The 27,869-nt window shown below is 44.3% G+C and overlaps 1 protein-coding gene across 1 annotated transcript; it reads left to right on the top strand.

The window, feature by feature from the left end:
- Positions 1-217: 217 nt before the first annotated feature.
- Positions 218-27,611, top strand: LOC311312847 (uncharacterized protein; the record flags this gene model as incomplete). Its single annotated transcript, XM_084442854.1, has 11 exons — positions 218-325; positions 447-563; positions 652-774; positions 875-964; positions 1,113-1,205; positions 1,300-1,480; positions 25,147-25,204; positions 25,331-25,389; positions 25,493-25,646; positions 26,024-26,123; positions 27,595-27,611. The coding sequence occupies exons 1-11, from the start codon at positions 232-234 to the stop codon at positions 27,609-27,611; spliced, it is 1,086 nt and encodes a 361-aa protein (XP_084298980.1). The 5' UTR covers positions 218-231.
- Positions 27,612-27,869: the final 258 nt, after the last annotated feature.

Genomic DNA, 27,869 nt, shown 5'->3' with positions numbered 1-27,869 from the left:
TGTGTTTATAACCTTAATATTTTTTTGTTAATTGGGCAGACTGTATTGCAGTGTGGAGTTTCTGGGGGAGGACACTGTGTCGGTTGTCCCAGTATCCTGGCTCTCCAAAAAGGATGGGGTAAGAACATGTTTGTGTGAACAATGTTTCTGATTGGTGTGCTACTTTTCAATTGTACAGGGAAGCGGGTACTAACATGGTTTCACTCACAGTTGCAGATGTGTTCCTGGCCAATGAACAAAGTCAGCCAACGGATAAAGAGCTGTGTGGAACCTAACCCTGGCTGGGCGCTCCACAGAGTCCGGGTTTTCCCAAAGTCCACAACTGGTACTGTTTGCATTTTAAGCTGTTAAAAAATACTGATATGGGGGGGGGGGGGATCATGACTCATTATTCTGAGGAAAAAGGATGGCTGAAATGTATTGATTATGGTACTTTATGCACACAGATCATTACGAAGGTGCCAGGCTCATGGCAAAAGTCTTTGAGCAGCAGTCGTCAATGGACGAGTGCCAAGACGTTCGAAAGAGACGGCGCAACACGCGCTATCACTCCAGTGACGAAGGTAATATACTAAAGTGCATTCAACAGTCCCAAAAGAGTAGTACTTTTGAAATCGAGTAATCTGAGCTAATATACTGATATTCCACTAGATATTCCAAGCCCAGGACAGCCATTGGTCCCAACAATGCAGGCCAAAGACAGTATGCCAGGTGCCGGAGTTGAAAGGCCTCTGCCGGCTGTCCAGTACATTCCACGTGTGCTGTACAATTCAGGTATGCATGTTTGTGTTGAAATAAAATGTCTATGCCTACTGCAAACTGATAGTTGGACTATTTTTTATTTATTTTGAATACCATTTTACTCATCTTGCAGATTTTCCAAGCTTGTCCCATGTGAGCGAGCGGGGCCCAGACCCCAGGTATAGCACCCCAGCCAGATCATATAGCACCCCAGCCAGACCAGGTAAGAGTGGCATGTACTGCTGTGGTGTTGTGATGTCTACCTGTTAATGTCTTAATTTATTTTCCTTCAAATGCCAGAAGCCAAAGCATGCTGCCAACACCATACAGTTTCCTGCTAATCCCTTTCCTTTATCCCTTTTGTTTTTCAGTTAGGTCTGTGATGCCGTCGCCCAAGAAAACGGCTCCAGCACCATTGACTCCATGTACCCCTCTACCGAATCGATGCTGCTCTGCAGATGCTGGTATGGAACTACTTCATGTTGCATGCAGGGATATATTTTGAGTTTCATTTAGTTTTATGTCAATGTACTTATAGCCACATCTGTGTTTATCTAGATTTCCAGAGGTCTGTACATCAGCAGTTCTCAGACTTGCGGGAGCAACTCCGTGAGCTTGCACAGAGTGTGAGGGAACTGGCCCAGAGCATGCGGCCTGGGGAGTCTGGAGCCCAGGGAGAAGTGCTGGATGTACTGGACCCTGCCCAAACGGAGGAGGAGCTGCAGGTCTTTGAGGCCAGGTTGAAGGACCGGGAACATCAGAGGAAGATGGTGAGTGTCTGCAGGGCAGAACTTTGTCTTATTTTTGCAGGGAAGGGTACAGTAAATGACTGTCTTTGTTTTGCAGACAATACCTAGGTGCCATTGGTGGCAGAGACTTGGCGGACACAGTCCGACGGGTGCTGTCAGCTGTTGCCACACATGCGGTGTGGAGCGCCTACAGTGTGCACGGGAAGAAGCCACTTAAGGGGAGACACCCCAGGTGAATAGGAAAAAAAAATCCTTAATAGGTATCACCATCAAACTCCCCAAGTTTGTTAGGTACATTAAGGAGCATCTTTTTTGTATTACAATTTTTCTGAAATCTTATGGATAAATATGCAAATTATGCATTATATGCGCTAAATATGCGCTAATTTGCATAATTTCAGGAAATCAATTTTTTTAACTGGTTCAAGCCAGATTCAAAATTCTTGTTTCATTTTGTTCACATATCCCTATTCAAACTTTGTCCAAGGGGGATTTTTGATATCTCTTTTCTTCACTTCAGAAATCGGAAAATACTGTCAACAGTCATTAAAAGACCAATTTTCGCCATGTTTTAGGGATAAACTGTTATATAAATCAGGCTATGAATGAAATTTTAAAAATCCCCCTTGGACAAACTCTCAGAATATGGATTGGAACAAAACTGGAAAGTTAGGTGTATGTAGGTGCTACTCAAGTGGTGGTTTTGATGTCCCTAAGATGAGAAATAACTCATTTTGAGAAAACGGGCTTTGAAAATTTGTATTGTAAAAAACCATACATTTGCATTGTAAACCAATATTTACAAACACAATATCCAATCAGATCATTAGTAACAACATTAAACAACATCTGAAAACTGAATAACACAGCATGTTGTGGATTCAGAATAGTCCAGGAGTAGACATTTTGTATAGAGAAGTAAGACCTGTTTAGTTGGAAGCCCACTCACCACTTCAAGGTACAGCCCACGAGTGGGATGTTAGTAAGACGAGACTAGAGACGAGAGAACATTCCCTTTTAGAAAGCTTGTATTATTTTGTTAAACAGATCATGGACAAAGATAGACACATTTGACGAGGACATGCATGAGAAAACAGATTATCTAGCTTTTTGTGTTTTTTTAAGCGTTTTACATGGAGAAAACATGAATGAATGAATGAACATGAAGAGTAAGCTGATTCATAAATACACAGGACAAGATGTGGTAAACAATGCAGGGTAAACACCAATAGAAGCTAAATATAGATTGCCAAACAAACAAGTGATATAACCATCGTCAAAAGCAACACCATAGGAGACATCGGCTACGCCGTCATAGGTCTACAGAGTCACTCCTCAGATGGCACCACACTAGCTATCTACAAAACTGTTCTAGGCAGCTGGTTTGTAGATCCCACTCAGCTGCAGTCTACAAAACTATTCTAAGCAGCTAGTTTGTAGATCCCACTCAGCTGCAGTCCATAAAACTGTCCTAAAACCACAATATGTTCCTGGTGCGCATGGGGTTGTCATCAGTGAAGCGGACTACCCCATATTGCCGCCTTCATGTTGTCCACTGAACGCTGGTTATTGAGAATTATTGTAATAATTCTCAATAACTGTAATCATTTTGTAACATTTTGCATTTATTGGCAGTCAGCTTACCTACCTCTGGGTCCACATCTGCATATGCCTGCCTAATCTGCTCTCTGCTTCTGTGCAAGGACTCCAGACCTCTCTCTATTTCAGCAACTGAAATTAAAACAGTTTATTTGGTCAGTTTATGGATGCATGTAGAAATGCCACAGGTAGAGAGAGGGAGACTACTGTGCATATGTATAGGCTTCTGATATTGGCTAGAGAGAGAGAGAGAGAGAGAGAGAAAGAGAAAGAGGGAACACGTTTCAATAGCCTACCTGTCACCCTCTCTGTCATGTTTCTGATACGTTTTCAGATGAAGCCCTGGGATCCCTAACACTTTACTAATCTTTTGGAGAGCTGCATACCCCAACCCTAACTCGTGCGCTAAGAGGACCATCCTCACATTGACATCAAATGCAACATCATTCCTAGTTGTTGACACTTTTGCGATAGCCATTCCTCACAAAGACTGCACTCTAAGAGCAAGGTACTACATAACCCACTATTCTGAGGATCTATGTTAATTTTAAGACCAGTTCCTGCACAATTAGGACAAATCAACCCAGTTATCAGCTCATTCAAACACGCCGCATCTCTCTGCTGCTCACTGGACATGCTAACGCTAGCCTCATCTCCCTGCTGCTCACTGGACATGCTAGCACCGGCTAATGACAACTTGCGCGAATAGGCACTTTATATCTCATAAATGTAAACCTTTCCATTTAGTTTCTCTTGTTTTCTGTTCAACCTTGCGGGCAAACACTGTTGTCGTTGTTGCTTATTACGTTTAGAACGCTTTACAGACGGCATTGTTTGGATTAGATATCAGGAAATGGAAACGTGTCACATGACGCGCTGAACCAATCACGTTCTCAGAAATCAACAACAGCCAATGAGATTTCACGTTTAGCATCAAACCCGCCTTTGTATTTCCACGATTGGTTGCTGATACAAATGAAACTATCAGGTTTGGTTGCGATAACATCAGGCTTGAGAGAGAGATCTATCTATCGATATATCACATGAGCGGATCCAAAAGACGGCCGCGCTCTGGTTCGTTGCGAAAAAATGCTAACTTTTGGTGATTTTAGGAAGAATCTACAGACGCAAACAGACTAAATGAAGTAAAATAAACATCTAAATGCGTATTTTTGATGTTTTATTTCCACTAGTATGAAAGAAGACATGTTATGGAAGCAAACTAGCACAAAATCTCAAATTTGACCAGGGCGTTGAAAAACGATGTTCTCACCTACCGTGTCTCCCCTTAAGAGTATGACACTCTTCAATGTTCTAACACGTAAGAAATGGTTCATATTTTTAATATTTTTTAATACATCGTCTTTGTTCCATGACCGATGTGAATTGAAACCATTACCTTTCTTGATAACTTAAAGGTGCAGTTATGGTCTCTATGCCGAAGGCTACAATGGCGGAAGTGGCCGCCCAGCTGCAGGAGACATTAAAACATGCCCCTGCTAAATGCAGAAGGGTAAGTGATGTCTTTTTTTTTTGGTTTCTCCTACCCAGTGACACTGCATGGTTCCAAAGATTGTGTACCACTTTTTTGTGCATGTATGTGCGTTGTGTATTTACGGCCATTTCATTGTGTCTTTAGGTATCTGCAGAAGTCCGCCTGAGCACAGCCCATCCAAGAACAGTCCATCTGAGCACTCCCCAGCATTCTGATGAGGAAAACTTCCCTTCCTAGCTGCCCCCCAGCCCATCTGACGCCCACCCACAGCCCATCTGAGCACAGCCCCCGCCACCCCCCCCCAGCCTATCTGAGCACAGCCTGCCATTTTTTTGTAAATAACTTTTTTTGTAAATAACTGTTTTTGTATTTTTTTTTAAAAATCCTTTTTGTTTTTAAACTTGTTTATCATGTTGCAGGCCAGACATTGTGTACTTTTTAAATAAAATAAATTGTTCTTGACTGAATGGTGTTGTGTCATAACTTTTGTACCATAATTTTGCTTGCTGCATTGACTATGACATTAATAGGCTCTTTGCACAAGCTACACTACATCCTGACACTCTACAGGCGTATTTCTTTCCTGGCCTATACTAGTGGATGGAAGTGATTGATCAGGTGTGCTGCACACCGGATTCATCGCTATTGCTATCCAATAGTATAGGACGGTAAAGAAATATGCCTGTAGAGTTTCAGGAAGTAGTGGAGCTTGTGCAAGGAGCTGATTTGTTTTGTAATGCAAATTATAAATGTAGCCAACGGAAGTGTAGACCACGTTGCAGCAATATACATCGAAATCATCACGGAAATCACAACGTTGTGTACACATTGCAGGCACGTTGCAGACACGTTGGACCTGCACGTTGCAGCAACTTGTGTGCAGATACCGCGTTTGCGTTGCATGCACGTTTAACTTGACGTTGAGTGGACCATACAAAAGTCTAAATTGCACGTTTCTGCAACATTGCTGCAACCTGATTGTGTTAGTAGGGTTAGCGGGTGCTTTGCCATGACCGGCCATTGAATTCGCTAGTTTGATTGATAGATGGATGGATTAACGTCCAAAGTAGATTGTGCAAGTATTGTATAGGCCCATGTGTAAGAGATGAATGGCTGTAACCATGAACTCAGCCAGAGGTAGGCCCTACTGTAGATTATCAGCATTATCACCAGTCTCAATTTATGTCTCAATTTATGTGTTGCCATTCATTTAAACCACCATCTCATCTAGACTACTTCTGTTGCTGCATTTTTACATTTATGCTTTCATGATTTTAGAGCGCAATAAACATTTTCCAGGATTCCAATAATCCATTCATCCAACTTTGTTCTGAGCGCAGCGCAGGCTGGTAGCCTACTGTCAAGGCTCACGACTGATGCACTCCCTTAACACGTCTCGCATCCCCAGACCATCAAGAGAATTTCAATATGAAAGACCTTGGGATTCCAGGAGTCAAGGCCGTTTCAGACGGGGAGCGACATTCCGCCTGCGTTCTCGCTCGGAGCGGGGGACGCACGCGTCCTGCGCGCAGCGGGGAAAGCTGACTACAATTCAGCTCTTGTCGCGGGCGGGCGTGTGCAGCCTAGTTCCATATGAGAACACTCCTCGGTCCAATTCCGTATAGTAGATCAGCCTGTGTACTTTCAACAAATGTATTATTAGACATAATATCATAATAATATATATAGCCAACGACCTCCTGAGCTGCCTGCCTGATGGTCTCAGGGCTTAAGAGACCGCGCGTCGTTTTCCTCACCCTAACTCTTGGCATGCTATCAATGAAAGAAAATACATTGTAAATAAACATGGTTTTAGGCTATTGTTTTTATGTAGGCCTATAGGTTAAGCTATTTGTGTTCATAAGGTAACGTCATTGTAAACGAAAGTAGCCTATAGCCTATAATCCAATTGACTGGAACCAGGGGGTTTGACAAAAGTTATGAGGCAAAATAATTTGTCTTGACTGCATTCAAGATGTATCTTTCACATTAAAACTACATACAAAGCTGGGAATGCTAAGAAAATTGCATATGTTTGCAAACTAAAACAAGTGAACACAATTTTACAATCGAAAATGCTTATGAGACCATTATTTTACTTATATGGGGCAAAAGTGGTTTCTCTTCCTGCTTCTGCCTAAGCCCTCCACAATACCACAACACAACGGTGTCATGTTTTACCGAAGGAGAAGTGAAGAAGACGGTAGCCAGCAGTAGCTAAAGCAGTTAGCTAATGTAAAGATCATTCCTCTAGCTGCTTTGCTGCTAATGCGAGTTCGTCTCCGTTCCTGCTCGAGAAACAGAAGTTGAACTAATAGCATCAAAATCAAAATAGCTACAGGAATCATCGTTGTAAAGTTAGCTATCTGTTTTTTAGCCACCGACAGCTACCTTTAATATTTTGGAAGCTGCTGTCGTGAGCTAACTTGCTATCACGGTCTTATCGTGCAGCTTCACAGCCTGCTATTAGCAGACAGCACTAAAGTTGACAAAATCACACTTGCACATCATTAGAATTCCAACCATTTATATGGGATTTATCATTCAACTAAACATGGAACCTGAATACTTCCTGATATTTCAACCTGCTGCCATCAGTGATCGGCGCGTCTGCTTGTTTGAGTCATGAATATCTTACGCAGTTACATTCCATGTGTCCCAAAACTGTTAAATCATTCCCCATGTAGTTCACTATGAGTTGCACTCAATACATCCATGGTAATAGGGAATAGGGAGTGAGTGAACCATTTCAAACACATCTCTGGTCATCTCCGTTAGCCATCTTACTCGTCCTGATGCCATGTTCCATATGAGAACACTCAGCCTAATGTATTAAACTTCTACTTGTCCCGACAGTTAACAGATATAGACCCGGCGACAGTTACAGAGATAGAAACTATAAATAGATAGGCTTTGTTCGTAATAATTAAATTACAACCAGACAGAGAACAAGGAGTTTGAGAACGGTAGGCTCATCTAATGTGCGAGATGAGCTACAGCAATGGGTCAATGAGTGGTATTACTGCGTCCCTATGGGCAGGCGAGCGGTGGTGCGGAATGCCGTAAAGCGCCTGTTAGAATACCGCGGGTCAAGTTACATTCTTATGTTCCCACATCTGTATATACGCACACACACACACACACACACACACACGAGTCATGAGCACACATTCACACACACACAGATACACACACACATACACACGCACACACACACACACACATGGTGTATGTATGGTGTATGGCTGGCCCCCATCTGCTGTGTGATATGCTGTCAGGAGTGTGGCTGTCAGGAAGAGACCCCCGCCCCCCCCCCCCCCCCCCTCCATGTGAGCAGGGCTCTTAGACGCAGCATCTGTCGGGGCACTGGTGTCTGGCTTGGGGCCACAGCCGTAATGCAATTTCCCATGACCCTCTGGGACGACGCGCACGTCCCTGGCACGGGCCCTCGTTGCTGGCTTGATCTGCTGGGGTTAGCTGCCGGAGCAAGGCGCGGAGAAACGTGTGTTACTGCTACTGCTAATACTACTACTACTACTACTACTACTACTGATGACTCCAGCTAGTCTCTCTGTCTCCTTTTCTCCTCTCCCTCCTCTCTCTCTCTCTCCCTCTCTCTCTCCATCTACCCCTCACTCTGTCTCTCTCTCCCCTCCCTCTCTCTCCCTCTCCCCTCCCTCTCTCTCTCACTCTACCCCCCACCCCCCACCTCCCTGCCCCCCACCCCCTCTCTTCTCTCTCTGTCCCTCTGTCTGTCTGTGTGTGTGTGTCTTTCTATGTCTCTCTGTGAGTGAAAATACCAACATGCACACTCTCACAATGTTGTGGTGCTGGGAGTAAATCCCCTTAGACCGAAAGGTCTAACTGAAACGTTGGCAGATTAAAAGCAGAGCAAAAGTGTGTGCGGGATTATGTAATTTTTCATTTTTCTCTGTCTCTCTCATTGATTTTCAGCAGAGTGCTGTAATCATAGCACCTAATTCCTGTAGTGCCAGGGTATATTTCCTCTCATACTGCCACTTGGTCTGGTACTGCTACTTGACCCGGACTCCCATCCTGAGCCTGTAGTATTCCTGATACTGACGCGGCAGCTCTGAAAGTGGGCATCTAGCCAATGAATCTCACTTGGAAGGCAACAAGCTAGTGTTTATTCTTTGTTTTTAAGTGTTGAATAAATCAGGGCTTTTTCCTCTGGCTGGTCTCTAGCCTAAAACACAAGTGTATGAATCTAATATCGTCTCTTCAAATCCTGGATAGGAAGGAAGGAAGCAGATTTGATCCTCCTCTACTGTAGGATACCCCCAGCCCCCCTCCTTCATCGCCGCCCTCTCCCCCCCACCCCCCGTCAGGCATATTTTTAGGCAGCGATATGATTCCTGTTCACCCCACCGTCAGCGCTGTGAGATGTACCCTGGCCCCGGGATGAGCGTCACATAAATCCCGTTCAATAACTAGCTGGGAGAATCACACAGCATGACATGGAGTCTCAGGGGACGTTCTCTCAGCAACACCTGCTGCCTCTCTCTCTCTCTCTTTTCTTTTGGACAAATCCATTTTTACTAATGGAGAAAAATAAAAACAACTGTACCCTGTGTGAGCGGAGGAACTCAGAGAGAAGCCTGACCAGAAACCAGGCCTGCTAAATCTCCCTGGTTCATAGCGCAGGGGCTCAGTCCCACCACTCAAGGGAATACTTGTATATTCCAATGGTTATTATGTCAGAACAGACAACTGAGGAAATGAAAGATAGAGGAGAGAGAGACAGAGAGAGAGACAGACAGAGAGACCGAGAGAAAGAGAGAGAGACAGAGAAAGAGAGAGAGAGAGAAAGAGAGGTTTGATGAGAGGAGAAAAATAAGGGTGCTTTCACACCTGAAGGTCCAAACAGTCACATGTTCAAACCGGTCGCTCGCCGATTGGACAGAAGCAAGATAATGAAGTCAGGAAGTCCTTATGTCAAACTGTGTCACAAAAATAAAAGTCAATTAAGAGGAGGCAGTTTATGAATACAATATCAATATTTACCCCAAAGTAAAGATTTCCCAATTCCTCGCATGTGAAAAGCACTTGTTCCATCGGAGGGGATCCATCTGTTGCTCTACACTGGCACACTATAGGCTATTTGGTCCCGGGGACTCTGGGTTGCATTCACACCTGTGATGCTGTGCACCAGGGTTCAGTTGAGGTGAACCGAGACCCATGTTTTCAGCGGGACCAAAATTTGCTTTTCTGGTCCACCACCACGAAGGAGGGGGGCTGAGGGTATCCTACAGTAGAGGAGGATCAAATCTGCTTTCTTCCTTCCTATCCAGGATTTGAAGAGACGATATTAGATTCATACACTTGTGTTTGAATCTAAAACAGGAGAGCAGAACCAGGCCAGGTCACGCCTGGCTTATGTGTGTTGGCTGGCTTGTTTCTGTGCTGGACTGGTAGGACGGTAATGTCTGATAAATAAAGATGGGTCTTGTCACCTGGACACATCAGTTCCAATGCTTCCAATGCTAATCCAGCACAATGAGAGCGGGATAGCCAGTAAGCTCATGGGCTCACAACAACTAGCAGCAGCTTCCATAACATTAATGGTAGCGGTCAGTGGCTAAAGCAGTTACACTGATGATTCCTGTAATGTTAGCTATTTTGCTGCAATGGGTTCAACTTTTGTTTCTGGATAAAGGTCATGACTTGCTGTTTTGCACTTCCCTTTAGGTGGTGAATAAGTAGACCCAGGACACAGTGGGTTATTTGGACATCTACTAGGATCTTGATATTATATTGATATGAAAGTAAAGTATTTGCCCTTAGAAGTAAATTGTAATTAAAATGGTTCTTAGCTAAGTAACCTAAGTGTAGGCAGAATTGAATGGTCAATTGTAATAATATCATGAATGAACAATTGTAAACATAGTACTCAACAGAATAGCTAATACGCAAGTCTTGATTTAAACTTTTTCTAAATGCTTTATTAAACATACAGACATGCACATTAAAACTAGCCATAAGTTGCTATTTTGCATGTGCTCTCAGGACATGTTGTGGTTGTGACCATCTTTGTAAAGAAGAGAGGCATGTAATGCACATGTATACAGAGTCAGTTGTCTATTGTATAGAGGTGTTCAATTGCTCAAGTGTTGTCAGGTGTTGGTTCGAGTTTTCGAGTGTACAGTGATGCATAGTCAGTTGTCTATTATATAGACAAGGTGTCTCACTTGTTGGTCCAGGGGGTGGCACGTGTGCCATTGTTATAATTAGAGTGAGGGCCTATGTATAGTACAACCAGAGTACTATAAACAACTGACTCTGCAGCACTGTACACTCGAACCAACACCTGACAACACTTGAGCAATTGAACACCTCGTCTATACAATAGACAACTGACTCTGCACTACTGTACACTATCACTTGAATCAACACCTGACAACACTTGAGCAATTGAACACCTTGTCTATACAATAGAGAACTTACTCTGCACTACTGTACAGTATACTTGACATGTTATGTAATTGCACTGCCTGTATCATGGACACAGTCACAGCCATCCATGATCAGATACTGCTGTCTGGCCATGTCCTGTCTGGGTGGGGCTTGCACCTGAAAACCATCTTTGGGGGGGCTGAACATCAGCGTTGCACAGCAGCCGACACCTGACTGATGTTGCATCACAGTGTTCTCTGGCCTCAACCACACCAGGCATCCCAGCATCAGCAACAGAAGGGAGATTAAAATATAATATACGAATTTAATTGCATTAAAATAGTGCATTAAAATATTGGCCACAAATAAAATACAACCATACCATGTCCATAAAATGGAATCGCTAATGCATGACAATGATAATTACCTGAAGTGCTGGTAACTCAATGTTTGGGAGCTTTTTGAAATAGCTACTCAGATGCTGGTGCCAGTTGTAGCTTTCAACAAGCACTGTGCCGTCCTCAAGTCCGACAAGCTGTGGGATGTTGACTTTCTTCACAGGAGCGCTGTCTCTCACCACCCCAGCAATGTCAGTAAAAGTCTCCACTCTGGTCTTCCTATAGTGCTGCTTGATCAAGCCAAAGCACCAGTCAGGGGCAAACTTGGTGTGGCCTGCAATCAGGAAGTGTAGGTCCAGCTTCAGGTGAAGCTTGTGCATGGTCTGCCAAGCACAGTACCACAGCACAAAGTTGTTCTTGTTTTGTCCACTGCAGTTGTCACAATGAAGGTCCACATGCGTTTCTCCAACTCCATAGTTGTTGAAGAAATGTAGTTGATGACTGCATTGCTGCTCTTGACGCCATCCCTTTGTCGATCAGGTAGTTCACTTGCTTTTATGGTACCTAAACAAAAAAAAGCTCAATTACTGAACAGAAATATGAGCTAAATATGAGCGCCTCTCCTAACTAGGCCTCTCCACCGATCTATTTTGACAGAAAAGTGAATGCACCAGCAAAGGACTGTTGACAACGGGACTGAGAAGGGCTACATTTCAACCAGACATTCCAGTGAAACCAGGTAGTCAAAATAACTTACCTGATATAAAATGGGCACCGCAAACGCAGGCATTTCTGATGATTTCCTCAGTCCAGTCCGTACGCTTAATAATGGCGATTTCGTCTGTCTTCCTCTGCTACGGTTTAAAGAATGCGCGCGCATAGGCTACTTGTGCTGACTCGGCTGTAAAAGGGTCTATGATTAACAAATATGACCCACGCTCGTTACATAACTTCTACAACATCCAGTGACAAAATATGTTATGGTACCTTGGTATGTCCACTTGGCTTACAGCCAACACACAAAAAGAGAGTGGACATGTAGAGAAAGAGAACAAGGGAAGAACAGCAGAGCTAACGAGGAAGAGAGGGAGAGGAGACAGAGAGACAACATACAGAGCACAGATAGACACCACAACATACATCCAGAACAGAGCTAGAGACTACAACATACATCCAGAATACAGCTAGAGACTACAACATACATCCAGAACACAGCTAGACACCACAACATCCAGGACAAAGTTAGACACCAAAACATACATCCAGAACACAGCTAGACACCCCAACATCCACCCAGAACACAGCTAGACTACAACATCCACCCAGAACACAGCTAGAGACTACAACATACATCCCCAAACATCCACATGTACCCTCCCCCCCCCCCCCCCCACACACACACATACACAACCAACACACACATAGCGACCCAGCCTGTCACGGAATGACTTGGCACCAGCCTGAAGCTTGCAGGCATCTTAATGGACGCCCCGCTCTGCTCTGCAGGACACCTGTGAGGCGGCGGGTTTGACTCGGCGGTGGCTAACGGTTAATGCTTCCTCCCGCAGGCGAGGCAGATGGCGTCACGGCGACCAACGCCGTCTCGGGGCTAATGGGACTCAGGGCAGACGGATCCCCCTGGACGGGCGTCGGTCAGGCCGGTGCACCACATATGGCGGCGTGTCTGGTGAGTGTCATCTGACTGGCTGCACGCGCACACACACACACATACACACACACCGCTATCACTCTCTCAGTGCATGAACAGTGTGTGTGTGTGCTGTATGTTCTAGCTCCACTTTTATATTGTATTTCAGTGTGTGTGTGTGTGTGTGTGTGTGTGTGTGCTGGGAGGCAGGGCAGCAGCAGCTACGCTGGTCAGTGTCCCTAATAGCAGTGACAGATGGACCAGATTGAGTCTGAAAGTCCACCTAATGCTGCCGGCTCTCTGTCTCTCTCTCTTTCTCTCTCACACTGCGGGAATGAGCTGGGGCAGAGTGAACAGAAAGAGACTGCAGCAAACCTGCCACCGTCACTCTGAGCTGGGCCCTGTCCCTCCGCTGAGGGGCAGCTGTGGAGGTGAGAGTGGGTTTTTTAAGTGGGTATGTTATATTTTTTTTACATCACAGATGAGGCTCCACGCACTGCCTCTAAGGGCACATTCATACTTAACGCAAGCTACGCAAGCGTGAGCTACGCAGCTGCGCAAGGCTACGCAAGGTGACATTGACGCGTCCTTGCATAGCAACGTGTGTCGTGCAGAAATGTGTAACTTTACGCAAGCGCAAGTGCTATTTCACACAAACCGATAGGGGCGCTGACGCAAGGCAGCGACCCCCGCGCGAGTGAACCACTTGCGTAGCCATGTTTTCTTTCAGTATCCGTTGAATATCGAGAAAAGATAACTGGGATGTCTATTTCTATGTAGTTTCTACAGAACTTTCATGTCATGTTTATAATGTAGATATTACTTTAAACTATTATCTTACTGTTATTGATACAGTATAACTGGTATTATTAATATTGTTGAGCATTTCCTCCTCAGGGGTTGCTTTTCACTGTTCCTGTGTCTCCTCCTAGCTCCTAACCTTCTAGATATCTCAGTGGTTATTCTGGTCCACAGTAGAAACCTAGATGTCCAAGTGGTTATTGGTGTGGTGTGTAATTGGTCTCTCTCTCTTTCTCTCTCCCTCCCTCTCTCTCTCTCTCTCCCTCCCTCCCCCCCCCTCCCTCCCCTCCCCCTCTCTCTTGCATATGGTAATAACAGACATTATATAAAGATAGATGCAGTGAGAGAGAAAGAGAGAGAGAGAGAGAGAGATGAATGATATGATACGATAGGTATGGCCAGTCTCACTGTAATTGCAGAATCTGTGAGATTCATGTCCTGATATCACCCTCACTCACTCAGAGAAATGGACTGCAAGGCATTCTGGGTGACGCTGGCTCCTAGCCTTGACTAGCGTGTGTGGCGTGAGTGCTTGAGTTTGAAACAGAGCACCTGCTGGTTGCAATGGGCCGTTAGTACCGGCGAACTGTTTGGACGGCCTAAATAAACTGGTGAAATTGAGGCGCTGTCCTTGTTCGGCCCTTTTTTCAAAGTCGGTGAGTGATACGTGCACATGTTCAGGATGGCCTGATCGACCTGATGGTGGTGTGCATGACTTTCAGACAAACAGGCCTTTCAGAGTTCCAGTCATCGGATGATGTTTTGTCATGTGTAGAGGAAGTATGTTCTGGAGCCGGGGCGGTAAAGACTGCCTTTAGCTACATTAACAATTCTGTGTTATATTGTATATAATATTAGAATTTCAGTCTAACAGTTTTTTAGTTTGCAGTGTAATGGATTTTTCAAGCTCTCCCTGTTGAGGGCTAGACATCTGTCTGTCTGTCTGTCTGTATACAGCTGCTCTCTACTACAAACAGACCTGATATCATGGAGCACGGTATCACACACACACACACATAGTACACACATACTACTCGTATATAAACACACACAAACACATACTGTACACAAGTACTCGTACATAAACACACACATCCACACACAAACACATACAGTACTGTACACACATATTCGTACATAAACACACATACACACACACACGCACATACTGTACACACATACTCCTATATAAACACACACACATACACATTGTATCCAATCCAATCCAACTTTATTTATAGAGCACATTTAAAACAACAAGAGTTGACCAAAGTGCTTTCCATTTCAATCAATACAAAAAAACACAGTAGACAACACAATAGGACAATAGAAGCATAATGAAAGATAATAAAGAGCTCCTCTGATACTTAGTATTAAAACGGCAGGTTAAACAAATGTGACAGCGGCTGGTCCGCAACTCGGCAAACCCCGAAATGCGCTAGAGGGCAAAATAAATCAAAAAACGTTTTTTTTAGTATTTTGTTTTTTTTTGTATTACCAAAGTTGAAGTTGTGAAGAACCCACTTACTATAACAGACAACAGTTTTAGGTTCACGAAATACGTATAATTAGTCTGCAAACTAAGCTAGTTTTTAGCTGATTTCGAGCCGGGCTTGGGGGTGGGCAGATCGATTAGCATGATTTGGTTTCATTGGCTATTGCTTCCGGGTTCTCCGCCCCCCACCCTTCCCCAACACGCCGGCTTTGTTTACATTCAGTCAAGTTAACCATGGATGCTACAGCTTTTGCTAAAGAGAAGACGGGGATGGCATCCAGGGCATGGAAAGAGTTTTAAGAGCAGCTAAAACTCCAGCAGAGCAGGACTCGTTCGTACACGGAGTTTTATTCTTGATGACCTGTGATACAGAGATGACTGTATCAACAAAGCAAGTTGCTACCAAGCGACGAACGACGTACCAGATTCACACCACCGCCAAGCATTCTGCTTTGCTTTGGGGTAAGCTGATCTTTATACTATCTGTGCTGTTTACATTACATTAACGTTAGTCGTTTAGCAGAAGCTCCTTTCTAAGCAAGTGACTAAGTCTAGCTAGCATAACAAAGGCACTAGCACTAACAAAGGCTAGCTAGCTAACGTTAGCTAACATGCTAGTTAGCTGAGCTAGCCCTTTGTTCCTAAACTAGCCAGCTAGTCTATTTAATCAACACATTCTGGTACTATTTTATCTATATGGAGTGCCAGTACTGTGGGCAATAGTTTAATGTACTTTCTTCCTTCTATTCTATTGCAGTTTTGATGCTGAGAGACCTGGCATGGTTGTGGCCAGAGAACACCGTGATGCACCGGCAGTCGAGTTTCAGCTGCTGCGCAAGCCTGATGTCCTGCCCCCCAGAGAAGGTCTTCTTGTGCAAGCCCCACCCGGACTGGACATGGCCAGACAGACGTATCTCTTTGACAAGATCAGAGAGTTCTGTTCTGATGAGGGACGAGACGTCACATGTCCCCCGCCAAACTCCACAGCAGCTCAGAACAAGACTGTCCGCTTGTAGATTCACTGCAGATCATCAGGACGGACAGCACTGCAGGAGAAAGGCCACAGCCTTTTCCTGTTTGTATACTGAAGCGTTGCTAGTTCTCTTGCACAGACTTGCCCACACTTGCACAGACTGCATTGTTAGAATATTGAATACTGAGCTGAGTACTGTTGTTATTACCTTGAGTATTGAGCTGGGGACTGTTATTACTTTGTTGTACACTTGATCACAATGAACACTATGCACCTTGTCTATAAAACAGACAACTGACTGTACACTTTAACACTTAGACTGTTGCCTTTTTTTGTACACTTAACTACTTATGCTTGTACTTTATATCATGTATGTGACAATAAAGAACGTTAAATTTGAACTTCATCTTATATTGTTCTTAACTGCATTCACAACACAAGATTAATACTGACTCAAAGAGTGTGGGGTCATCAGTGAGAGAGCACCTCACTTGGCAGCCACTCTCAGGTAATACCCCAAGTTGACAGCCACTCTGACAGATAATGACAGATCGTCCAGTGGGGGAGTGGCTGGGGGTGGGGTTACCAGGCTATTGTTCACGCCCATTACCTGGCAGTCAGAGGTGTGAAAATGTTGGAGAACTTTGGAGGGAGATTTCTCAGCTAAGTTGATTTGGCAGTACTAGCATTCAAATAAGCATATCTTCTTCAAATATGTTCAGATTTCAATGTATGAGACCTCATTTGAAAGCTTACAATCTGCACTTTCATAATCTGTAAAAAACTGAAAAATGAAAATGCCTAGTTGAGGACCAAATTACCAGCGGCGGTCACAAATGTGTTTTTAGGCGAGCTCGTTCCAGAGTTTGGGGGCAACAACGGCAAAAGCTCGGTCCCCCCTGTGCTTTAGCCTAGATTTAGGGACGACGAGGAGCGACTGGTCAGCCGACCTGAGACCGTAGTGGGATGTACGGATGTAGGGTGTCAGTGATGCAGTCATACTGTACACACATAATTGTACATAAATGAAGTCTCCGACGTACTTCAGGCGAGACACGAAGTCAACACTGGGCTAATCGTCAGAGGCTAATTAGTCACACCCCGTATGACGGAACCCACCAGCTGACTGTCAGCTGTCATAGCATTGGTTCAGCTCGCTAGAGCGCATGTATTTAAGCTGTCAAAACACGTCATTGCTCGCTCTTGCCATACTGCTCTGGTAGGGACCTGACATTCAGGATTGCATTGAAATAGCTTCTGGAGAAAAGGCTGGCTCGCCTTTCTAGTAGGCCTGGATAGTATAGCCGAATTGCCTTCAGCCGTGTCCAAACCTAGTTCGGAGACAATGACAACGATGATGCACCTTACCAATTGTTGCAGTTTATAAGCTTTCCAAATAGATTGGGTCGGTGGCATCAGGCTGCCGCAATGGTTAGGACAACGTAATGTAAATTGTGCATTGTAATCAATTTAGTTCATGTCAATCTGCTGCGTGCGTGTGACTATCGTGGCGTGGTAAAACGCAGTGCTTATTCTTTCCACCATTTACGTGCGTCGCCTGCACCTCCGCAGTGTTTGGGGCAGGGTTTACGGGCTTTTATTTCTTCCTTTAAAAGGATGTATGCTACGCTTTCGCGCTTCAATGTTGGATGTGTCATTATACGCTGCGTTTGGAATCCTGCAATTGCCTCTTCGCATTTAGCCTCGGTGGTCTAGGGAACGCTTTCTCTTCTGCGATAACGATGCACCATGAATATTATCAACTATGATCGTTCGAACATTCCGTTCATTAATAATTCATGCCCTGCTTCACATGGCTGTCCGGGCAGGGGAATTTCTTTTCCACGTGTCCTCGTCCCCGACATCAACAATCGAATCGCTGACTCGCTGTCCCTGTTTGATTTACAGAAGTTCCGCAGACTGTGCCCGGCTGCGGCCCCGTCCGGCCTGGTCTGCCCTCCTTCGGCGGATGGTTCTGGACCAAACGATGCCCTCGTGCCCTCCTGTAATCCGCTCCCCGATACATGAGAGCTGGTCTAGCCAAGACCACTTTAACCAATACGACTGCATGGTCTCGTTTCACTGCGTTCTGCTCCACATTTGATGTACCTCCATGCCCGTTAACATTTCGGTTTTATCAGCATTTATAGTCTGTGTTGGATCCAGACGGCTGCCGCCTCAGTCGGAAAAAACTGTCGTAGCATGTGTACATTTCGCATGTGCTGCCTGGACCCCTTCATCGGCATACGAACGCTACCTCGGGCCCGGCGCCCAGGCCGTTTGGGTGCTCGGAGCGATGAGCTGATGGTAACCAAGTTGTGTTGTCACTGCGGATTTCACATGGTTTGTGCGGGCGTGGCCTTATTTAAAACGCATAGCGTAATTGCTCGTGAAACTATTAATTAATAAACTATTAGTAATTACTGCATTTATTAATAAAATTAGAATTAATATTGGCTGATAATTAAAAAATATATTTTAATTAACTTTATTATACATCCATGGTGAAACGGCACGTTAGTTGGTTAAGAGCTCCCCCTGCTGGCTATTCAGGTTCTTACAAGCTGCAATTGGCTTACCCATCCTAGTCAGCGCTCCGCCGACCCCTCATGTAACACGTGGGCCTCGGAGCTGCTGGCGCGTTCATCTTAATTATCGCTAAAATTATGGAGTGGAAGCTAGTGCTCCCACTCGGAGCTGCCGGTGTGTTTGTTTTGGGGGGTATTGCTGCATTCTTCTGCTATTCCACTATGCGTCGGCATTGGAAGCCAGGGTAGACACTAGCTGGTCTCTGTGGCTCTCCGCGGTGACCGTGGGCGAATCATCTTCGAAGGGCCAACCAGCGGTCCCTCCGGTCACCATAGAGGCAGAGACACTAGGCTGTATCTCCTTCGGACTCCACGAAGCGTCGGCCCGTGGAGGCCGGGGACTATAATGTACAGCAGTCCCCCTGTGGCTCTCTTTGACGGTCTTAGTGGGCTGAGTTACCTCCGAGCGTCTTCCCGATCGCGGCCCACTCCGATCGTCATAGAGGCAGGGGGCTAGATGCCGTTCCCTCTTCCGGCCGGGGGGGAACATCTAGATTGCCGCTTTCCATATGCGTGGAAGGCAGGGGGCCCCCCGAACAGATCACACCACCAAAATTAATATGCGTAAAAAATTAATATGCTGTACATATTATTGCATGCTAATAAATGGGTCAATTTTGACTAAAGTGATCTCGACTGAAACACACTCACGTGCGCGCACACACACACACGTCTGCTGGTAATAATTCATGAGGATAATGTTTCCTAGTCTCCCCTACTGTAGAGATGCTGGTGTACTGTTGCTGCATAGTTAATGATGTTTATGATATTTACTTATGGAGCACAGTATCCACCTGTTGATGCACACACCCGCAGACACACACACACTCTCCTGTTGGTAATAATTCATTAATAATTCATGAGGATAATGTTTCCTAGTCTCCCCTACTGTAGAGGTGTTGCTGTACTGTTGCTGCATAGTCAATGATATTTATGAGGAGGTCCAGAGCTCTCTATGTCTCTCTGTCTGTCTCTCTGTCTTTGTCTGTGTGTGTGTCTCTCTCTCTTTAGCTGAATTTCCATACAAATGTTTCGCAAATTTTAAGCGAATTTTGTGAAAATCCACAAAAGAAAATGCGAATTTACGCACGTTTCCATTCAGTTTTGTTTTGCGAATATTGGGAGTCAGCAGGCTGACTTCCAATATGGTGGCGCTTTGTGGCGCTTCTCATGAAAATGCAAAAAACACCCTAGAAGAAGAGGGCGCCATGAAATAACATCATTAAGAGAGCGTCTCATGTCAACAACTTTTTGGTCAACTCACAGGTCTATACTGAACTATGATGAGATGGAGAGATTCTTTGTAAACTTGATGGCTCTAAATGCAATGACCAGAGTAGGCTACTGCCGGAGATAGCATCTACGTCATCGTTTATTCGCAAAATCTGTAAAATCAATACGCTGACTTTTCCACCTCCTCCGAGCGTAAACTTTTTGGCAATATTTCTGCCTTTTTTTTATTTATTTCTGGCATTTCCAGATTTTTTTATTTCAGGTTTTTTTTCCGCAATTTTGGAAAATGCGAATTTTAAGAGGTGGATGGAAACCCCACTTCTACGTCTCTCTCTGTCTGTCTCTCTGTCTTTGTCTGTGTGTGTGTGTGTGTGTGTGTGTCTCTCTCTCTCTCTCTCAATTTATCAATTCAATTATCAATTCAATATGCTTTATTGGCATGAATGGCAGGTGAACAATAGTGCTAAAGCGTCAAGGATAATACAGTTCAATAATAACATGAGCAAATCAATTAAGTAAACTAACAAATAAATAGGTCATACACTAAATAGGTTGTGGTGGAAGAAGGATGAGACAAATTACAAATACATGAGGGTCTCTGCCCGGACCCTAATTATTTAAAACTGCCACTCTTATTATATATATATATATATATATATATATATATATATATAAATGTATGTATGTATTTACAGTATGTGTATGTATGCCTAGAGTTTCTCTGGGTGTAAAGGGCTGAAATGCATGCACTATTAATAAGCACTTCTCTGAGGCATGTTCTGGAGACCTTGGTAAATAAGTTAAACCAGTTAAAATCCTTTCTTTCAAGTCATTCATTTTTTGAGTCCACACCAATCTGGATTTAGAGCTAATCATAGTACTATTTCAGCTGTCACTCTTGTCACTAATGACATAATCTCAGCATTAGAAAACAGGGGCCTCATTTATCATTGAGGTACTCCTTTTTTTACACCTTTTTTCCCACGATTTCAGGCGTACGCCTCCACAGCGCGATCTATCAACCAAAAAGGGCATATATTTAGTCACCTTTTTAGACGCTTTTCTACGCCACCTCCCAACTTGGCGTGCCGATTTAGACAGGTTTTTACACCGTTTTTGAACACAGGGGGAACTGGCGACACCGGTGGTGCGTCGGTGAATTCCAATGTTTAATGGAGAGGAAGAGCGAGAGTTTATAAATGCACAATCATGTAGGCTAAGGCTAATAGCCCAATTCAGCACAAACATATATCTCAATGCAAGATTGTGTCCTCTAACCAGCTCACTAACCAGCTCATTGCTCTTAGCCTTTCTTGCTCCGAAAACTTAATTTAAACTTAATTTAATATTATTTATTGTTCTTTAAGGGGAGACACGGTAGGTGAAAACATCGTTTTTCAACGCCCTGGTCAAATGTGAGATTTTGTGCTAGTTTGCTTCCATAACATGTCTTCTTTCATACTAGTGGAAATAAAACATCAAACATACGCATTTAGATGTTTATTTTACTTCATTTAGTCTGTTTGCGTCTGTAGATTCTTCCTAAAATCATCAAAAGTTAGCCTTTTTTCGGAACTTCTCGCAGCGTTTCTTTCGTCTGGATCCCGTCATTCGGGGTATCTTTAGAAAGCTCTAGCTCTCTAGCACACTATTATCGCAACCAAACCTGTTAGTTTCATTTGTATTAGCAACCAATCGTGGAAATACAAAGGCGGGTTTGATGCTAACCGTGAAATCTCATTGGCTGTTGTTGATTTCTGAGAACGTGATTGGTTCAGCGCGTCATGTGACACGTTTCCACTTCCTTATATCTAATCCAAACAATTCCGTCTGTAAAGCGTTCTAAACGTAATAAGCAACAACGACAACAGTGTTTGCCCGCAAGGTTGAACAGAAAACAAGAGAAACTAAATGGAAAGGTTTACATTTATGAGATATAAAGTGCCTATTCGCGCAAGTTGTCATTAGCAGGTGCTAGCATGTCCAGTGAGCAGCAGGGAGATGAGGCTAGCGTTAGCATGTCCAGTGAGCAGCAGAGAGATGAGGCGCGTTTGAATGAGCTGATAACTGGGTTGATTTGTCCTAATTGTGGACTGGTCTTAAAATTAACATAGATCCTCAGAATAGTGGGTTCTGTAGTACTTTGCTCTTAGAGTGCAGTCTTTGTGAGAAATGGCTATCGCAAAAGTGTCTACACATCGACTCGGCTTCATGATACAACTAGGAATGATGTTGCATTTGATGTCAATGTGAGGATGGTCCTCTTAGCGCACGAGTTAGGGTTGGGGTATGCAGCTCTCCAAAAGATAAGTAAAGTGTTAGGGATCCCAGGGCTTCATCTGAAAACGTATCAGAAACATGACAAGAGGGTGACAGGTAGGCTATTGAAACGTGTTCCCTCTCTCTCTCTCTCTCTCTCTCTCTCTCTCTAGCCAATATCAGAAGCCTATACATATGCACAGTAGTCTCCCTCTCTCTACCTGTGGCATTTCTACATGCATCCATAAACTGACCAAATAAACTGTTTTAATTTCAGTTGCTGAAATAGAGAGAGGTCTGGAGTCCTTGCACAGAAGCAGAGAGCAGATTAGGCAGGCATATGCAGATGTGGACCCAGAGGTAGGTAAGCTGACTGCCAATAAATACAAAATGTTACAAAATTATTACAGTTATTGAGAATTATTACAATAATTCTCAACCAGCGTTCAGTGGACAACATGAAGGCGGCAATATGGGGTAGTCTGCTTCACTGATGACAACCCCATGCGCACCAGGAACATATTGTGGTTTTAGGACAGTTTTGTTGACTGCAGCTGAGTGGGTTCTACAGACCAGCTGCTTAGAACAGTTTTGTTAACTCCAGCTGAGTGGGTTCTACAAACTAGCTGCCTAGAACAGTTTTGTGGATAGCTAGTGTGGTGCCATCTGAGGAGTGACTCTGTAGACCTATGACGGCGTAGCTTGATGTCTCCTATGGTGTTGCTTTTGACGATGGTTATATCACTTGTTTGTTTAGCAATCTATATTTAGCTTCTATTGGTGTTTACCCTGCATTGTTTACCACATCTTGTCCTGTGTATTTATGAATCAGCTTACTCTTCATGTTCATTCATTCATTCATGTTTTCTCCATGTAAAACGCTTAAAAAAACACAAAAAGCTAGATAATCTGTTTTCTCATGCATGTCCTCGTCAAATGTGTCTATCTTTGTCCATGATCTGTTTAACAAAATAATACAAGCTTTCTAAAAGGGAATGTTCTCTTCCCTACTTACATTGTCTCGTCTCTAGTCTCATATTACTAACATCCCACTCGTGGGCTGTGCCTTGACCTGGTGAGTGGGCTTCCAACTAAACAGGTCTTACTTCTCTATACAAAATGTCTACTCCTGGACTATTTTGAATCCACAACATGCTGTGTTATTCAGTTTTCAGTTTCTATGTGTTTTCAGATGTTGTGTAATGTTGTTACTAATGATGTGATTGGATACTGTGTTTGTAAATATTGGTTTACAATGCAAATGTATGTTTTTTTACAATACAAATTTTCAAAGCCCGTTTTCTCAAAATGAGTTATTTCTCATCTTAGGGACATCAAAACCACCACTTGAGTAGCACCTACATACACCTAACTTTCCAGTTTTGTTCCAATCCATATTCTGAGAGTTTGTCCAAGGGGGATTTTTTAAATTTCATTCATAGCCTGATTTATATAACAGTTTATCCCTAAAACATGGCGAAAATTGGTCTTTTGATGACTGTTGACAGTATTTTCTGATTTCTGAAGTGAAGAAAAGAGATATCAAAAATCCCCCTTGGACAAAGTTTGAATAGGGATATGTGAACAAAATGAAACAAGAATTTTGAATCTGGCTTGAACCAGTTAAAAAAATTGATTTCCCGAAATTATGCAAATTAGCACATATTTAGCGCATATAATGCCTAATTTGCATATTTATCCATAAGATTTCAGAAAACTTGTAATACAAAAAAGATGCTCCTTAATGTACCTAACAAACTGGGGGAGTTTGATGGTGATACCTATTAAGGATTTTTTTTTTCCTATTCACCTGGGGTGTCTCCCCTTAAATGTTCTTAGCCATTAGACAACTATATTCCAGGAGCCTGCCCCAGGTTGCCTGTTTCAATATCTGTGTGGTCTGAATGGCTCTATGTGCTACTAACCCTGCTCTGCCTTCCCTGTCCCTAGTGCCTCTCTCTCTCCCTCCTATCTTCTAACCAGGTCCAGTGGATGCCCCACCGTCACCAGCAGACCTCCCGAAGTCCGATAGATACCCCTGTGTCTACTGTGGATGATGTAGCATGTCCGTAGAATATTCTTTCTCCTATGATGCTTTTAGCCTCTCTCACTCTGAAATGTAATTCAATGCAATGTATTGCTTCATAAATGTTCTTAGCCGGTAGACAAACATACTCCTGGAGCTTGCTCGATCGCCTTGTTGAGAGGGGTCAGGGAATAATTTTTACAGCTCACTTATCTGGCCCCCGGGTGATTACTGTTTTTTTGCTTCCCTCTGGAATATGTAGAGAGTGGGTCGTATGCCCACCTCCCTTGTTCTCTGTAAAGCGCATTGTGTTGCCTCTGGGTATGAAATGCGCTATACAAATAAAGCTTTGATTGATTGATTGATTGATTGATTAATGGTCCGATATGGATTTGTTCCCCAAAATTAACCTATGCGCTGTCTCAAACGTTTCTGCGCAATATGTCCTCACACACCTAATGCAGGCACTCCATCAAACGGCAATAATTGACCAATTAGATTGTCATTAATATGTGATCATGTGCACCTGTTTGCTGTTTGGTAAGCATATAAATGACAGTCCTCCTGTGCGTAATGCAAGCCAAAATGAATCCGGCGCTACTCGGCCTACTGGCCGAGATAGAACTCCAAAGAGGTGACGGCGATGGCGGTGCTGGTAGTAGGATTAGGAGGGAGCGGGTGTTCCGTGACCAACACGATCTGCTGGCCCATGTTGATGACTGGCTAATAAGCCGATTTAGACTACCAAGAGCCGTGCTCTTGGAGCTATGTGCTGAACTGGGTCCAGCATTGGAACGGAGCACCCGGCGCTGTGGCGCACCCGCGCAATATCCGTGCCAACACAGGTAGGCCTACGGACCACATACAAAATAGAATAATGAGGCCAAGGCAGCAATCCAAAAAGGAATGAAGAATGTGCTGTTAACATTTTGACATAATGAAGTGACATAAGCCTACTTGTTCTGGCACAGGTACTGACCACGCTGGGTTTCCTGGCAACCGGGACATACCAGCGGGAACTAGCCGACAGGTGTGTAATGTGTATGATAACTTAACTAACATTAACTTGCTCATCCTTGTGACTGAAGCCCCTGCTGGGTATGATCTAATCCTGCTAAATATGTCCCCCATAGGTCTGGGATATCTCAGCCATCACTGAGCGCCATCATGCCTACAGTCTGGGAAGGCCTCAACAGGATGCATGATAGGTACATCAGGTTCCCTTACACTGTGGAGGAGCAGGCCGACACCAAAAGGCGATTTGCAGCAATGGCCAGTCTCGCCAATGTGATTGGGGCCATTGACTGCACCCACATATTGATAAGGGCACCATCAGTGAATGAATACGTCTATGTGAATCACAAAAATGTGCACACTATAAATACCCAAATCATATGTGACGCCGACATGCTCATCACAGGTGTAGTGGCATGGTGGCCTGGCTCCACACATGACTCATTCATCCTGGCGCACAGCAGGGTAGGGGCTAGACTGGAGGCGGGCGCTGCACGTGACGGCTGGCTTGTTGGTGAGTGCATATGCCAAGATACATATTCAAAGCTGATAAGAATGAGAACCAGTCAAGACTGATGATTTTGTGACCTACGGGCAACAGTGGCTACCACCTGAAGGAGTAGCTGCTGGTTCCCTTCCCGGACCCTCAGAATGAGCAGGAAACCCAGTTCAACGAGGTACATGCCCGGACACGCAGCGTTGTCGAGCGCACCATTGGCCTCCTCAAGTCTCCTATGAAGACACAAACAAGTAAGGTTCACATTGTTACCATTTTATTGTCTGTTGGTGAGTGACTGTGTGAGGTGTGTGAGTGCGTTTGTGAGTGAATGTGTGAGGTCCGTGAGTGTGGTAGTGAGTGACTGTGTGAGATCCATGACAGCATGTGTGAGGGACTGAAGTGCATTGAGGATGTCCTGTTGGCTCTGGTGGTGTAGTGTGGTGACCTCCACCAACTGCTGCACAACTGCCCCAATCCCTTCTGCCATGTCCCTCTGGGCCTCTAGGGTCCCCGTCTGGGCCTCCAGCACAGCGTCTGAGAGGAAGGCCAGACGGTTTCCCTCGGGAACCCTTGAGGCAGGGACATAGCAGCAGGGACTGGGGCGCTGGAGCCGGAGGTGGAGGCGTGGGCGGTGGATGCGTGGACCGGGGCAGTGGAGGCGTGGACCGGGCGGTGGAGGCGTGGAGGTGGAGGCTAGTGTTGTCAAAAATATAGATTTTTCAATTCATATCGATTCTGAATATTTAAAACAGTTTCAATACTAATTTCCCGCAATATCGATATTTTCCACACTATCGATACCAGCTGGCTTTCTCGCTGTCTTCTCTCCTACAGCGAGTTGTTGACACACAGGCACACACACGCTGCTGCTTTGCACACATTGCCCCGCCCCCTCCCCCTCACAGACCTGTCTTGTCAACAAATCCTCTCACTCGCTCCGAAGATGGCAAGTGCAGAGCCTCCGCGACTCGTGGATAAAGAAAACAGCAGAAGTGCTGTTTGGAAGTACTTCGGGTTTGAAGCAAATGACGAAGGAAAAGCTAAAGATGCCACGAAGCCCATTTGCAAGCGTTGTTCCAGAGTAGTGCCAATGAAAGGTGCAAACACAACAAATTTAGCAAAACACCTGAAGGACCGACACGCGGATCTCTATAAAGAATTTAGAGAGGTTGGTGACAGCTCCACTTTCAACATCACTGAAACATTAAACAAAATGGCCCAGTAAACTATTAACTTTAGTTTAATACATGAACTCTAGTTTAATACATCCATGAGCTTGCTATCGAAACGCCGCATTGACTGTGTGTGTGTGTGTGTGGGGGGGGGGGGGGTAGATAAGATAGCTAACGTGAAGCTAAGCTGGGCTAGCTAGCTAATCCCCCTCAAAGCTATCCAGCAATGGGCCAAAGCAGTCAATGTGGCGTCTGAATAGCTGAGGGGAATTAGCTAGCTAGCTACTAGCTAGCTCATGGATGAAACTAGAGCTAGTTAGCTTAGCTTCGAGAATGGCTGTTGGGCTAACAGGACAACACCAGCTATCAAGCCTGAGGAATCTTGAGTTAATGGTCAGTAAATCAACTTAGATGCTGTTATGCTTAACACACAGTACTATTAACTTTACTTAATTTCTAAGATTAGATTAGATAATTGAGTTATTTTTAAAGGTCGGATCTAAAGAGAAACTAAGGTTTTTAATAGTGTGATATTTATCTTCTCTTATAGTACCAGAGAGAAGCTGAGGAGAATCGACCAGCAACAAAAGCGACACACACACAGCCTACCCTGCTAGCTGTATTTGAACAACAAAGAAAGTATGATGCAAAATCAAATGAAACCAAGAAACTGAACAGGGCTGTAGCAGAGTACATATGCATGGATCAGGTCCCCGTGTATACTGTTGAGAAACCTGGGTTCAGACCACTTCTTGGACAGTTAAATAACAAGTATGCCCTTCCTTCACGGAATCATTTCATGTACACTGAAATCCCCGCCCTACA

The sequence above is a fragment of the Borostomias antarcticus genome, assembly GCF_949987555.1.
Source record: "Borostomias antarcticus genome assembly, chromosome: 9".
Lineage (NCBI taxonomy): Eukaryota > Metazoa > Chordata > Actinopteri > Stomiiformes > Stomiidae > Borostomias > Borostomias antarcticus.
Note: the sequence above shows the minus strand (reverse complement) of the source record. Positions and strands in the feature narration are given on the sequence as shown.